The sequence below is a fragment of the Struthio camelus genome, chromosome 23 (genome assembly GCF_040807025.1).
Source record: "Struthio camelus isolate bStrCam1 chromosome 23, bStrCam1.hap1, whole genome shotgun sequence".
NCBI classification, from domain to species: Eukaryota; Metazoa; Chordata; class Aves; order Struthioniformes; family Struthionidae; genus Struthio; species Struthio camelus.
In genome coordinates, this window is record NC_090964.1 from 9,851,844 (window position 1) to 9,866,228 (window position 14,385).

General features: G+C 41.2%; 1 protein-coding gene across 3 annotated transcripts in view; it reads right to left on the minus strand.

The window, feature by feature from the left end:
• The window catches only part of KIAA0319L (KIAA0319 like), a 32,237-nt gene that overhangs the window by 4,188 nt on the left and 13,664 nt on the right, over window positions 1-14,385 (minus strand). For all 3 annotated transcript variants that reach the window (XM_068917145.1, XM_009685840.2, XM_068917146.1), the window contains exons 4-17: window positions 14,000-14,288; window positions 11,756-11,857; window positions 10,799-10,896; window positions 9,527-9,614; window positions 8,329-8,421; window positions 7,533-7,665; window positions 5,786-6,014; window positions 4,626-4,749; window positions 3,916-4,048; window positions 3,591-3,739; window positions 3,107-3,258; window positions 2,760-2,898; window positions 2,033-2,192; window positions 875-1,017 (exon numbers count right to left, since the gene is read on the minus strand). In XM_068917145.1, coding sequence (XP_068773246.1) covers window positions 875-1,017; window positions 2,033-2,192; window positions 2,760-2,898; window positions 3,107-3,258; window positions 3,591-3,739; window positions 3,916-4,048; window positions 4,626-4,749; window positions 5,786-6,014; window positions 7,533-7,665; window positions 8,329-8,421; window positions 9,527-9,614; window positions 10,799-10,896; window positions 11,756-11,857; window positions 14,000-14,288 — 2,032 coding nt within the window. The remainder of the gene's footprint in view (window positions 1-874; window positions 1,018-2,032; window positions 2,193-2,759; window positions 2,899-3,106; window positions 3,259-3,590; window positions 3,740-3,915; window positions 4,049-4,625; window positions 4,750-5,785; window positions 6,015-7,532; window positions 7,666-8,328; window positions 8,422-9,526; window positions 9,615-10,798; window positions 10,897-11,755; window positions 11,858-13,999; window positions 14,289-14,385) is intronic.

Below are 14,385 nucleotides of genomic sequence, written 5' to 3' on the forward strand. Positions count from 1 at the left end.
CAAATGTAATGTCTAGGCCTCATGCAAAATGAGAAAAGCCTTGCTTCACTAGCAACATAAGAGATACAAAATAAGAAAATTTTGCCTAATAATTTATGATTTTGATACAAAAGTCATGGAATTGGAATATTTGTAAGTATGCGTTTGATAAGGTTTCCACTCTCAAATTCGAACTCAGTCTGTGAGACAGACCACAGGAAACAAATAAATCCTTTAAAACGTCCATGAATCAGGGTGTGACAACAGAAACGAAGACTAGCTTTTGAAGGAATAAAGGCACAAAATCGTTAAAGATCAGGAAATCATGAGAATTATTACTTCCCAAAATTCTAATTTACTGTAACTAATTGATCAGCACAAAATCCTCATAGGTTTGAGCTCATAAAAGGAAAGCAGTGCTAACGTAAATTGTAAAAATTTGAAAAAAAAAAACAAACTGTTTACTCTCTATCAGACTGACGTGTATGCTGAAGAGGATATGAATAGATTCACAGTTACTAAGATCTGTAATTTTTTTGTTTTTGGTACGACACTCATTTAATTGGCTGTATTCCATTAAAACTATATTTTAGTTTCATAAGCATCAATCTCTTTTTGATTTGTGAATTCTCATATTTCCCAGTAACATTACAAGTTATTGTTTAATGAACATGCAAAAGAAGTTGAATTGCAGATAGCCGTAATCAACTAGTAATTAACTGACTGGTTAATTTACAGTTTAATGGACTTATTTTTCTGTTTCCCATTTACTAATAAGAAAGCTATTAGCCTGGGGCAGGGGGCAGTTCCTAGCACACATGAAGGCCCTTACTCTTGCAGACATCTGGGGAGAGGGGAGCAGATGTTAGCCCATACCACAGTACCTCTTACTTACTGACTGTGTTAATTTCTAATGCCCGAAAAATGAGAAAGTCTGACTGTTGTTTCCGGAGTTCATTTTTCAGTGTCCAGGCCACATCACGTCCTTTGAATATCTGATGGGGAGGCTGGTTCTTTACAAAAAAGACCATCTTCGTGCTGCAAGTCAGATATAAAAATTATCTGCTGCTTCTCCAAACATCAGGCAGAGAGCCATTTTCCTCTCATCTGCCATTACAGAGGGACTTACTCAGAATCCCAAATTTATCTGAGCCCAGATTTACAGAAATATCAAAGCGGGCTGTGTCTTGAAAGCAATACTGGTATAGACCTTGTCATACAATAGAGAGCCCTTTAAGGCATCTGATAAACATGTATTTTGGCTGCAACAGGTAAGATATTACAAGAATCCCTTATCCGTCTCACTCAGTGGAAGAACGGTGGCAACTAGTCTGATCACGGCAGACACGGAAAGGTAATGTTAAAACGAAAAGAGCTGCCTCTTCTGTTCTGAATTCTTTTTTTTAAACTTTGCCACGGACAATGAATTCTGGTTTTACTATTACAGCAGGCAACGTGGACACAAAGGAATCAATACATTATTGAAGCCACAAAAGTCTCAAGTCTAGTTCCAGATTTATTGCTGACTTGCTACATGACTAAGCAAGTTGCTTAGATCTTTTTCAATGCTTCAGGTACTTTAAACAGCTCCCCCTTTAGTAGAAATTAAGGGCATTGCACTCATTTCAACAGATTTCCACTCTGTCCTTGATAATTTAGTTCCCAAGCCACCCACATTCATGTTCAGGCATCCTCAAACACACCTACAGTAACAGCAGACTGCTGTCAATATTGAGATAAGTGTAGCTCTTGCTGCAACCACACTACAGAGCTAGTCAGTGAAGTATTTTCTAGAACAGGGAACCTTCCAGAGTAGACAGCCATGTAGCCATTTATGCAGAGGTGGAAAACTGAATTTGACCAGGTGCTTTCAGGCCAAAGCAGCATGGGTAGGATCCCACTGGACCAAACCATCCCTTGTATGACATGCTGCTTATTGTATTTGGAGCTGAGCGACGCTATCCACTCTGCTTCCCAACAGAAAGCGATCCTTTATTCAACAGGCCCTAAAGCAATCCCCCTACATGCACGCTTGCATGCACACACACCTTACCTTTGTTCAGTGTACGGCTGAATCTTTTGTACAGTAATGTCCGAGTCAAGGACCCCCAGCAGAACGCCTATTTGCCGGATGAACATACCCTTCTGCCTCTCAGTCAGCTGGCTGACATTAACATCCAGAATCATCTCCACAAGGTTATTTTTTCTAGGATCTAGGGAGAACATAGATATCACAGATCTTTAGAACTTCCATTTGACGGCGTGGGTACAAGTCAGGTTTCTACCATCTTTCCAGAATGTTTCTTCTTTGAAGAAAAAAGTACAGCATCTCACTGTAACAGGGGATGTAGGTCTTTGATCTTTACAGGTAACTGCAAGCAGTGAGACTCAACCCCCAAGAGTTATATGAAGTTATAACCACTTCCCCAGAGGTTTTGACCATTTACATTCCCAAGCTGGACCTAGAGTATGCACGTTATCACAGTACATTGCATCCAGAAAAAAATAGAGGGCTTGCTAACGCACTGTAGATAAACATGGTAAAGTATCACAGAATCACAGAATGGTTTAGGTTGGAAGGGACCTCTGGAGATCACCTAGTCCAACCTCCCTGCTCAAGCAGGGTCACCTAGAGCATATTGCCCAGGATGACATCCAGACGGGTTTTGAATATCTCCAGGGAAGGAGACTCCACTACCTCTCTGGGCAACCTGTTCCAATGCTCAGTCACCCTCACAGTGAAGAAGTACAACGAAAGTACAACGAACAAATATACTCACCAGGTTTGACTTCCACTGTAGTCCTTTCCACATCACTTTCCCCTTTGGCATCTGTTACTCTGAGATGGAACGTGTAGGTCCCTTCCACCAGATTGGAGAGGAGAAGGACGGGATGATGGTCTGAATTGTTCAGGACTTCCTGGGAGGTAGAGCAAAATAAATATCAGGAAACAAAGGATCAAACTAGCATGACATTGTCATCATATTTAAAGATATTGCTAAAAGGTAACACGTGCAATGACTAGCCTCACATTGTCTCAGGAGCTGTCTGTCAATGCTACTTCTCACTGACTCTTTCACAGTGCTGCAGTGTTGCAGATCACTATTTAAAAAAATAAACACCTCACCCCAGCTGCAGGGCTCCCCTCATCCCGGGTCCACAAGTAGCTGATGATTCCCTTATCATCAGAGGATTTTGATCCATCCAGTTCAGCTGTGTTTGTGGGCAGGGTGATGACAACATTTCCAGCAATCTTTGCAACCGGTGGCTTGTTTATCTCTAACCAAACAGAAAGAAACGAGTTGGGAAAAAATCTGATAACATCTAAGGAAGAACTACTGTACTAGACCTCTTCTGTAACCCACAAATCCCTGTCTAATCATGGGACAGAGAAAGGAAATTAAGTACTCTGGGATTCAGCTAAAGATACTGTTCCTCCAGATAAGGGCAAACCCCTGGCTTAGAGAAGGCTATGTCAGTGCTCTCCACCTTATTTTGCACATGTTCCTAATTTTTATGTTGTCTCTGAACACAGGTTTTGCTGAACTACTCACAGAAATACTTGGGTCTCATGTGACGTGGCAGACAGTTCTGAGCATGGCTGGACATACCTTCTTTGACAATAACGTTGACTGAGCTTTGGCTCTGCAAGTTCCTCTCATCTTTAACTGTCAGAGTAAATTCGTATGTTCCAACCTGAAGGCCTGTTACAGTGGCAACACTGCTGTTGGCATTCTCCAGCTTGACACCATCTGGGCCCCTAACCAAAATACAAGAGGATCAGTTTAAACCTTACATCAATCTCTGGAGCTTGTGTAACACCAAACAGGAGGCTCTAGCAGAGTTTATGGGGATGCAAGGAAGCAACTACGTTGTTCAGAACAAAGAGCAAGATCCCAATACTTGCACGAGAACAGTCTGGAAGATGATACCCACCGTGTTTTTTCCCAGACAAAGGAGACTATTTTCTGGTCATCTGAGCTCTTGCTGCCATCTAGAGTGGTGCTGTCCACAGGAAGAGTTAATTCCTTATCTGGACCAGCATCTGCCTTTGGGGGCTTATTGTTCTCTGAAAAAGGATTGCAGTATTTTTCATACATATGCCAGAGCTTACTCCCCCAGCATTAAAAAGTGTCTCTATGTTCCCTAATCTATTTCTTGCCCATTATCTTGACTTTGTACTCAGAGAAAGTGAGATAAAAAGCAGTTAAGAGTTCCGTCCAGAGTTTCATTCACAGATCTGCAATAAAATAAGAATGAAACTCAGGAGTCTTGATTTTTGCTCTCACTTTTCCTGCTCCTGTCCCAGGACCTAGCACTGTGGGCAGAGGCAGCTCCCAGTAAATACAACCCTGCCATTATGGTTAAACAATATTATACACGATGCGGTCTAGTTAGTAAGAGAACAACCTACTAAGGCAATAGTCCTATAGTCTTTCCTTTGTCAGTTTATCAGCAACACACCGGGCCCAGGAAGCACCTGAATTAGAGCAGCTTTGCTGAAAGCAATGCACAACTACTCTAGGATTTAGAGTACGCTGTCAGAACGATGCTCACCTCTAAACATTGGCATAGAGGCAGCAAAAGCAGTCTTCCTTGCTATCCCTATTCATTTATCAAAACAGTCCTCTCAAAGGGCAGCTTACCTGGCTGGACTATAACAGTGACCTCTGCAGTAGACTGGTGCCCAGCGGAATCTGTCACTATTAACTGGTAAGTGTAATCACCTTCTTGCATTGCAGAGAGCTGTAAGACTGGAGTCCTCACTCCCTTTGAGAAAACATATTCACATATTAAGAAGATTTTTTACACTGATGAGAACAGATCTGAAGAACTCTCCTTCTAAACCAGTTATCAGCAGATTCTAGGGGCTTCTTATTAATTCCTGTTAGGGCTCAGAAAGCCGTGCTGCTCAAGAGAAAAGAAGCATGCAAGGCACTTGCAGCCAAACTTGCATACAGCAACAAGGACAACGTTGTGAGATATAACAAGAGCAACGTCATATAGGTGTGCATATCTTTTGTGATTCAAGAGTTATCAATCCAAGTGACATCGCTTGGGAACTCTGTACAAATCACACACACTGTGAACCTGATCCAAAAGAAAAGTCAAGTCCCTGCTTTACACTGCTTAGGACTGAGGTGCGTCTGGCTCAGCAAAAGTCAGACTCCAAGGTTCAGCTCAAAAGATCCAGTCCATTGTGTCTGCCCAGCTTAGGACATGCATGACCTGTTACAAGACTTACCTGACTGGGTCATGCTGTGAATCTGAATATAATCCTGACTGATAGTCAGCTAAAATATGATACAGTCTGGCTCCACTCCTGTTGATAGCACTTAAGCATCCATATTATACCTGCATTGATTTAGCTATCACTGACATTCTGGAGAATCCAGCGACTGAACAAACCACATAGAACACGCTTCCCTTGCGGCATATAGGTTAGAAAGAGATACATTGGTGTGATCAAGTTGTGCTGAGACTTGCTGTAAAGGACATCAATCTTCAAAGCCATCAAGCTTCCATCCCTCTTCATCTTCTATTCATCAGCAACATTTAGAACTACGCTGCTCAAGAATGGGGAGAGGAGGCCAGTGAAAACCTATGGTTAGACTGGTGTGTCAGCTCAGCCATTCAACCAATACCATCTTCATGCGTATTTAGTTTTAGGTACATATTTAATCAACACGTGCTTGCTTTGTAGGATTATAAGAAGCATTTGCTAATAGCAATTTAAAAATGGTTTGATTATAGAAATAAGACGCTAATAAGTAATACGGGACGAGCACTGGAGACTTCTACCAACCTGCATCTCCATCACCTTTCCTTTGCTATTAGGACTGAGCAGCCACTCATAGCTGACAATGCTGTGATCATCGGTGCTCTGGTTGCCATAGAGGGTGATGGAGTTCTGAGGCAGTGTGATCACTTGGTTTGGGCCTGCATTTGCCACTGGAGGATAATCCACTGCTTTGTTCACAGTCAAGCTTGCAGTGGTGGAATTGCTGGCACCATCCGAGTCCACTACAGTTAGACTGAAGACAAAAAAAGTGCTAACAGTGAAAAAAACCATGATGGCCAGAGTGGAATACAAAACAAACAGGGTGCTAGCTGTCTGGAGCTAACTGAAATGCAAGAGAAGAGTTAGAAACCTAAAGATACATTTAAGGACAGATTTTTTTTTTTTGCAGGACTGAAAAAACATGGTTTGAGGCAACTATGCTTTTTCTGAATAGCAAAACACAACCACCTTTCATGCCTAATTACCAGCCTCAGTGCAACTTAAGAAATTCAGAAGTCATGTCCATCTCTGAAATTGAAGTTTACCACCCAGTTTGGAGATAAAAACATGCTAGTGAAAGAAGATCGTCTGCTTTCACACTGCGCACAGTTGTGATGGAAAAAGACTTCCCCAAGTACAACATTGCCTCCCAAAAGATGCCCATTAACAAGGACACTACATAACATCATAGCCAAACAACTGACTTACTATATTCTAGTTCTTGCATGGGAGCATCATGATAGAGTCTGAAAGAGCTGCTTTGCTTTTAAGTACCTGGACTTGCTATCAGTACCAGAGCATGAAAGCAGATAGTTAAAATATACATGAGAAAATTGCGTTCTCTAAGCACCAAAGCCTCCTTCTGATCCCTTTTTACTAAAACCTATGCCCAACAGTAAAAAATTCCCATGTAGTGACAAATAGTGAAAAAATGCTTGCTTATTCTACAAGCAGCAATGAAGGACAAAGTTAAGACTATATCCTATTAACTTCATACATCTACTACATCAGAAGCGCAGTGGTCTCACCAGCAACACGAAATAAAAGTTCATTCCAAGGGCCAGTCATCGCTAGCCCACAGCCTGGAGACAGTATCCCTCCTCAAGTAGGCTAATATCACAAAATAGAACTGTTTTTTGCTAAATTTAGATCTGAACAGTAGTCTGACTAGTTCGTATACCAACTGTCTAAGACAAAAACAAGTGTTCAGTCATAGGTACTCAAGTTAATTTTATTTACTAGACCTGTTGCTGCAGTGAACATGAACACCACACCAAAATGCAGACCAAAGAAAAAACATGTAAGAACAAGCATTAGAATAATATCAGCTAATACCTATTACCCAGATGTTTGCAGAAAACCATTAGGCCACATTCAGTTATCTGAGACAAATGCATTGCATTTGGAAAGTAGATTTAAAAACTGAATTTCTTCTTAAGCCTTTAGCCAAACAATTTATTTTTGACATCTCAGGAGACATTTTGTAGCTCTGACAGACCATATTTTCCCTTCTGCCATCATCTAAGATCAGTGTTACAACTTAAGGAAAAAAACTACCTGGACAGCTTACCTCTTCTAAAGAGTTATAAAGTTATGAACTTCTGAAAAGTTATAAAGCTTCTTGAAAGGGAATGGAGAGAGAGGGAAAAATCAGAATACAGGCTTCTTTTCTTGGGTGCTTTGTTTTGGAAGCCAGACTAACACTTCAGGAATCTTATAAGTTTTATTCTTAAGAGAGGAGAACTTATCATTTCTTCCAGGAAGAACTTACCTGAACGTGTAATTCCCAGGTAGCAGGTTGGTCAGCGTCAATATGGCAGTATCAGTAGAAACCTTTTCCTCTCGCAAAGGACCCTTCAATTCTTCCCAATGATAACTGACAATTTTATCATCATCAGTGCTTTCTGTTACAATTAGGGAAGAAAATGCACATACAAGAAGTTGGAAAACACTGCTTCACAAAACCCACAGGTTCAGCCCCGCTTTACTGCGATGCCTAATGGGCAAAGGCATTTTTGGTCCATGGCCAGAGATCTCTGTTATTCTCAGATACCCAAACTGTACACTCTCCTCTGCACGGTTTCACTGGTACACTCTAAAATACCCTTAATCCCAGGTTTGTGTGTGTGTCAGGCAGAGACAAAAAACACTAACAAAATAATCCCAGCTGTGGGCAAGACAACCTGAATATATTTAAGAGAACTCCTGAAGAGCTCTAAAGGGGGCAGGGATCAGCACAGACTGCATGTTAGCTAAATGATATGCCTGAAGCTTAATACAAGAGGCTGGTACCAGAAATTTTTTTGATTCTAAGCAGCAACTTTCTAGGGTTTCTCCTGTTTCAGGAGAGTCACTCAGGACAGTGTCGTTCAAAAGGAAACACGGAGAGGTACTGTTGGTGCATATTCCCCTCTCCTGTTCAAAAGCAGCTGACTCTTTTCACTAATGTGCATTTGACAATGTCACAGCCAGTTCCTCTAAAAACCATTCCAAAAGGGCCAGTCCAGAACCAAACACACAGAAGCCACGCTTGCTAGATTACTGCATTTAACCGAGCAGGTACTCACGGCTGCCATCAATAACAGTCGAAATGGTTGGCAGTGAAATCTCCTGGAACTGCGGGGACACAATGGCAACAGGGGGCTGATTCACCCGAGGCTCTGCAACAACAATTGAGCTGTTACAATGACATCTACAGGCAGATCATGATACAAAGCACCAAGGAACCCTTTGAAACCCAAGGAACCTGCCCAAACAACTCTCTGAAACTACTCTGCCCTTGTGCACGAGGGGTGGTTAGCATGATACATGCTGCACATCCCCTCTCCTCAGCCCTATATACTCCCTCATCCCTGCTATCATTCAACTGGCAGCCCAGTGAGTCCAGGAGAGGAGTCCTAAGTGTGGCTGCATGGCACAGCAGTTCTACAAGACAGCCACTAATCAGGCCAACTGCAGAGAACTGCATGTCAACAGCGCAACGATTTGTGCTCAGAAGGAATCTAAAAAAAAAAAAAAAAAGGAAGTGAATTGCCACCAGGCTAATACTCTAGAAATGACTGCTCTTGAACACTTGCAAAGGGAGTGCAAGCACACTTTGGCCACAAAGGTTGTGTAAAAAGTCTCACTGAAGCGTGCAAAATAAAGTTCTTGTGCATAAAAGGAGATGCCGAACCTGTGGTGTAACCTTCCCTCTTTACATTGCCTATCTAAAAAGAGGGATCCAGTGACAAAGTCAACACAGGCTCCTAGTATTTACAGCAGCTCATCTGCAAACCATGTCTTTAAAAGCATCTTACAATAGAGAATGAGATTTGACTTAACCTGCCTGTGGTTGGGAATGATATTCTTTACTGGACAGGGAAGAAAAGAACCTCGAAAGGAGCTTCAAAGCTCTGGCTTCCCTTCATTTTCTGCTCCTGCTGCTATAAGCTTTTTACCCAGTTACAGCTAGTTTCTATTGAAGTAGCAAATGCCTAACCCTGGAAAACCGCTAAGCGCTTCTGAAGCGGTATCCCAGCTCTTTTTTTTAATTATTATACTGTATTCAATATAGCAGAGATAGCTATGTGTATTAGCAGTAGTTTCACATTTTAGCAAATGATTTAACACACTTATACTTTTATGTATACTGAATTCACAGGTAATGAATTCTCACTATGTTAATCCAAGGTCCAATCAAATAAGCAAAATACCATGATATAAGTATCATGGTTTAACAAAGACAGATGAAGTTAAGAAAAGATGCAGTTCCTCTGAACTCACTTGGATTCACCGTCACATTCACATAACCCTCTCCGTATGCATTTTCCCCATCGACAATGACTTTGAATTCATAGAGACCAACAGTAAGCTGGAAAGTAAACACAAAAGATTGTTTAAATTCTAATAGTAGAAACTTGCCAGGAGTTGCTAAAGGTCAAGTTACCACGCTTTGGCCTGGTACTGCATTAGGAGCATAAACACATGCAATTTTGTTCCAGTCTATACATATAAGGCAAAGGATGGTTCCCAAGCCAGAGCAACGGCAAGTATCTTTTCGTTTACAATGGCTATGCAGAAACCAAATACTAATATTTCTTACTGCCACAGGTGACACAGGGTTGTCAGTCAAGCTCGATTTTGTAGCAACAACAGGTAAACAGAAGAGATAATAGAGATTAGTTCAGCTTTTCTGGTCAGAGGAATCTGGGCTAGCAGACTGCATTTGAGATGAGAAAGGTTGCATGTAAGAAAAGAAAATCTCTTCCTGTGTGTCTTTACAAAGAAAATTATTTCTTCTGTTTCTTCTAGATGGCATGAGGCAGGCAGTCACCCCGTCTTGCTTCAGCACGGAGTGATGAAGGAAAGGGCAAGGGACTAGATGCTAGACAACAACCACTGTGTCCGAAAGGCTGAAACCCTGACAAAGACAGACATTTTCCTTTTGAAGGGCTTTTTTCTGCATGGTGTCATGACTAAAGCCTGTAAATTTTTTTGAGCGCACTAGGATCCAAAATGCTCAGGAGAACATCCCATAAAAACAAAATTGTATCATAACGTATTATTGAAAGTCATTCTCTTTTTAAGAATCCTCACATGCAGAAAACGACAATCCTTTCACTGGGTTAGAGCTTGTCTTAAAGCAGCAGCCAGGAGCTTTCTATGCTGATCCCGTTAATAAGAGTCATGGAATATCTGAACTCCCTTCTTCAGTGGGGAGTACAAGGCTTCAGACCTAAACTGACTACCACACTGTTTCGGTAGCAAAAATATTCAGAGCCATTCGTTAAATTGTGCCATTTGTATATGGTTTGACACACCGCTTGTAGGCAGCTTTTAGACCCTGAAATCAATTTCTTCTTTCCCCCATGCCAGATCAATCTTCTCTTTATAAGAGACTTAGAAGAGGGCTTGCAGTTGAATGCTGGCTGCCTGCCCATCATGCAATTTCCTATTCATCCTGAAATCACATACAAGTCTTTCCTGGTTGCCAAGGTCCCTGTCTTCTCCACTTGGCATTCCACACAGCAGGATAGTAAGCAGCAAAAGCTTTACCTTAGATAACTTAAGGGTCTGGGAGTGCTTCCCTTCCATTTCTCCACTGTAGTCTTTTGGATGAGTAATGAGTTCCCACTCATAGGAGTAACTAGTTCCTTTAAAAAAAAAAAAAAAAGTTCTAGAAGTTAATTCTTAAAAGACCACCTTTTCCCTTCTGTCATGCTGAAGAACAGCAAAGGTGTTAAACATTTACAAGGTCCATTCTGCTGCACTATGGAAAAATAAGACAGCATGGCGTTTAGACTGCAGCTTTTGGGGAATATACCCAGGAAAAGAGACAACCTGTGCTTCTAAACATGTTTACTCTGGAGCCAAAAACCTTCTTGCAGCCTCCTAAGGTATTAGAGAGCTTTGGAACAATCACAGCTTCAGGATGTTGACAGAAGTCTTTCTGTGCCCACAAATCCTGCTGGCACAACGTAAAGCCAGTTTTTGAAAAGGAATGCATCCCATTTAACACTGCTGCTGCACAACATGTAACATGCTTGCCTCTCCTTGGCAAGTCTCCCACTGCCATCGTGGACACAGCTATACATGCAAACTCCACAAATACTTGTGAACAATTTGCATGATGAAATGGAGCGTATATAGAAATAAGTTCCTCAGTGTGTCAACCACCTCAAAGTCAGACTTTAATACAGATGATGAGAAATCACTTGCTAAGACAGGCTGTCACAAGCCCTGCAAGCACACATCACCAAGAGCTGCTGAAGACCCACTGCCTCCTCACATAGCACTTTGAGAATAAGCTGTCTTGCAAGTCTAATCTAATGATTGTGGCATTTTTAAGGCTTTTGTCTCTCGCTATTTTCTGCGAGAGGCAGCATGGGATAACAGTACAGGAGGCCTAGTTTCTACAGAAAACTGTACTCTGATGGAAGGTATTGGAACGCTGTATCTAATGTTTATTTTTACCAGCATATGCCCTAAGGAGAACTCCCAGCGAAGCCTTACCAGGCGGTGGTTCAGGAAGCACAAACGCATTCAGTTGAACTTCATTCTTTGGTAGGGTCACTTGGACGCTGTCTCCAGCTGAAACTACCAGCTCCTTTATAACTGAGAGGGAGAAACACAGAATTGAAAGAGGAAGAGGAAAAAAATAGATACGTACATAAAAACTGCCTGGGCTTCAGAGTCTACGGAATAAAAGCCAGCTACAAACGGCTGTATTTTGTAAACATCCCATCACTCAATATAGCTTCTGTTTCAGGTTTCAGACTATTTCAGACTACTTTTAATGCAAAAGCACTAATGAGGTTTTACAATTTTAAGGCAAGCCCAAAATTACTCAGTCACCTCTCTCTTTGCAGATACTGTGCAGTTCCTGCTTCTTTTGTAAAGAGCTGAAATGTGATCCCCTGACCTTGTACAGGGGCCTCTATTCACCCAGGTCCAGCAGGATGAGAAGGGTTTTACCCGACAGGTTTTCAGGAGAAAACCCAGATGCACTCTCATGGACAGAGCAAGACAAACATTGCAATTCAGTAAATAGCAATTTCAGATCTTTACAAATATATGAGGAATTCAAAGTATTTCTTAGTCAAAAAATTGCTTGGGGGCCAACAGATTTTTTAAAATCTGCATAGCTACCACATTCATGCTACGGGAATTCAAAATATAAGTAAAATGAAAAGCTTCGTATTTCCTCTTCTTCCCCATCTTTTCCAGTTCAGAAAAGTCAGTAGCATTTCTTAAAACTTTTCTTGCTATTCTATTTCAAATAAATTGACAGGTAGGTTGCTTTTAAAGACTACCAGATAAAGGCATGAAAAATACGGTCTGTGGCATTTTCTTCTGCTTGTTATTAGCATTCAGATGACCAGAAAGTTGACTGCATTTCTTAAGAGCATCTTTGCCTCCTCCTTCTCTTCCCGTTTATTTATTTATTTTTTTAATTTTGAGGCCTGGGAATTATGCCTAGAAAACAAAAATTAAAGTTTGCTATTCCCTAGTTTGAGCCCCATTGAAGATAATGTTTCAGATATACGCACCAAAAGTCTAAGTTAAAAAAAGATAGGGAAAACATCGTTAAGCGTTTAGTCTTCCTTCCAACAGCTTATTAGCTATTGGAAATAACTAGTTAACTAAGAGAAAACAAGTTTGTCAAACCCTCTTTTTCCTCTCAATTACTCAGTCTTCTGGAATATTTTAACTCCATCAGTCTTTCAGTCCCAAAAATTTCCAAGGTAAAAGGAAATCTGACCTTCTAGTAGAAAAAACAAACAGACAAAAACCCCAAACCCCTTTTGGAAAAACAACCCTTATCATCTTTGTATTATTTAGTGAAACAAGGAGGCCCTAGCTACATTACTTTTCCAACACAAATCACTTAAGTCATTTAATATATATTTTCCAGCTTTAGCTGGGTAAGCCTTTAGAAAGAATAGCAACTTGTTAGTACAAGTACCCAACCAGCTTCCTGTCAAAAAAGTCTTTGGATGCAGCATTTCCTTTACACTTTCCATTTGTCCTCTCCAAAGGGAAAAGGAACCCTAAATTCAAAAGAATTCAGCCAGGGATACTAAAGTAAACTGGATTTACTGAATTTTGAGATATCAGACAACCAGTACACACCATTCCACGTAAGCACACATCCTTGCAGGATGAGCTAATGGTCTGAGTGGGCTGACAGAGAACTATCCAAAGTGCATTTTTGGTTTTACACGTTTTCAAATTTTTGCTTTAAGAAATACCTCTGAACAGAAACAAGTCATTTTTCTGCAAAGCAAGGCATGGCTAATGGCCAAGTACACTGTTCTCCAAAGCTAAACTGTGCACTGACGTTTCAGGTAGGGGGGAAAAAAAAAAAAATCAGTTACAATCCATTGTGAACAGACATGAAGATTTCTGCTCAGCTTGATAGACAGTGGCATGTCATAACGGCTGAAAGAATGTTTCACACGATTATGCCTTGCATCAAATCTCATCTTTCACTTTTGGAATGAAGATATCACCATTACTTTCAAGCTGTTCTTAGAAACAGATCCAATAGTCACATGCAGATTGGTTACGCTAAAAACCCATTCCAGGTCTTCATAAATTAATGGGGAGTAACTGGCACACGTGCTGAAGAGCCTGTCTCAATACCCTTTAAAAGATACCCTAATTTCTGAAATTATCCAGTGTTTTTCAATGCTGCAACAGCTTGTCAACAAAATGTAAATAAACGAGAGTTGCTGGAGCACTGTATGTTCTCACCTGGGGTGGGGGCAGTAGTACTTGGTGATATAGGAGCGTTGGTTTGGATTGTGGGAACACTGCCATTTGTGGGAACACCACTCGGCACGGAAGTAGCAACCTGCATCTTCATTGTGGTTTTACCCTGAACAGCACTGACTGTGGGCATCTCTGAGGAGTGAGGATGGACAAAAGCATCATCTGGCTGCCTAGGTTTTTCGGTCTTTCCAACGGCTGTCAAGCCCAGAGCTACAGGACTGGAGAACGTAGCCAATGCCGATGGTTCTGGCACAGATGTTCCTGTGTGGACCTGGAAAGGAAAAAGTAACCTTAGCTTGACTGAAGTCTGAATGTCAACTTTGTTTCACTGTGTTGGTTTCACAGTGGAGCCAAATTCCTTTGGATTA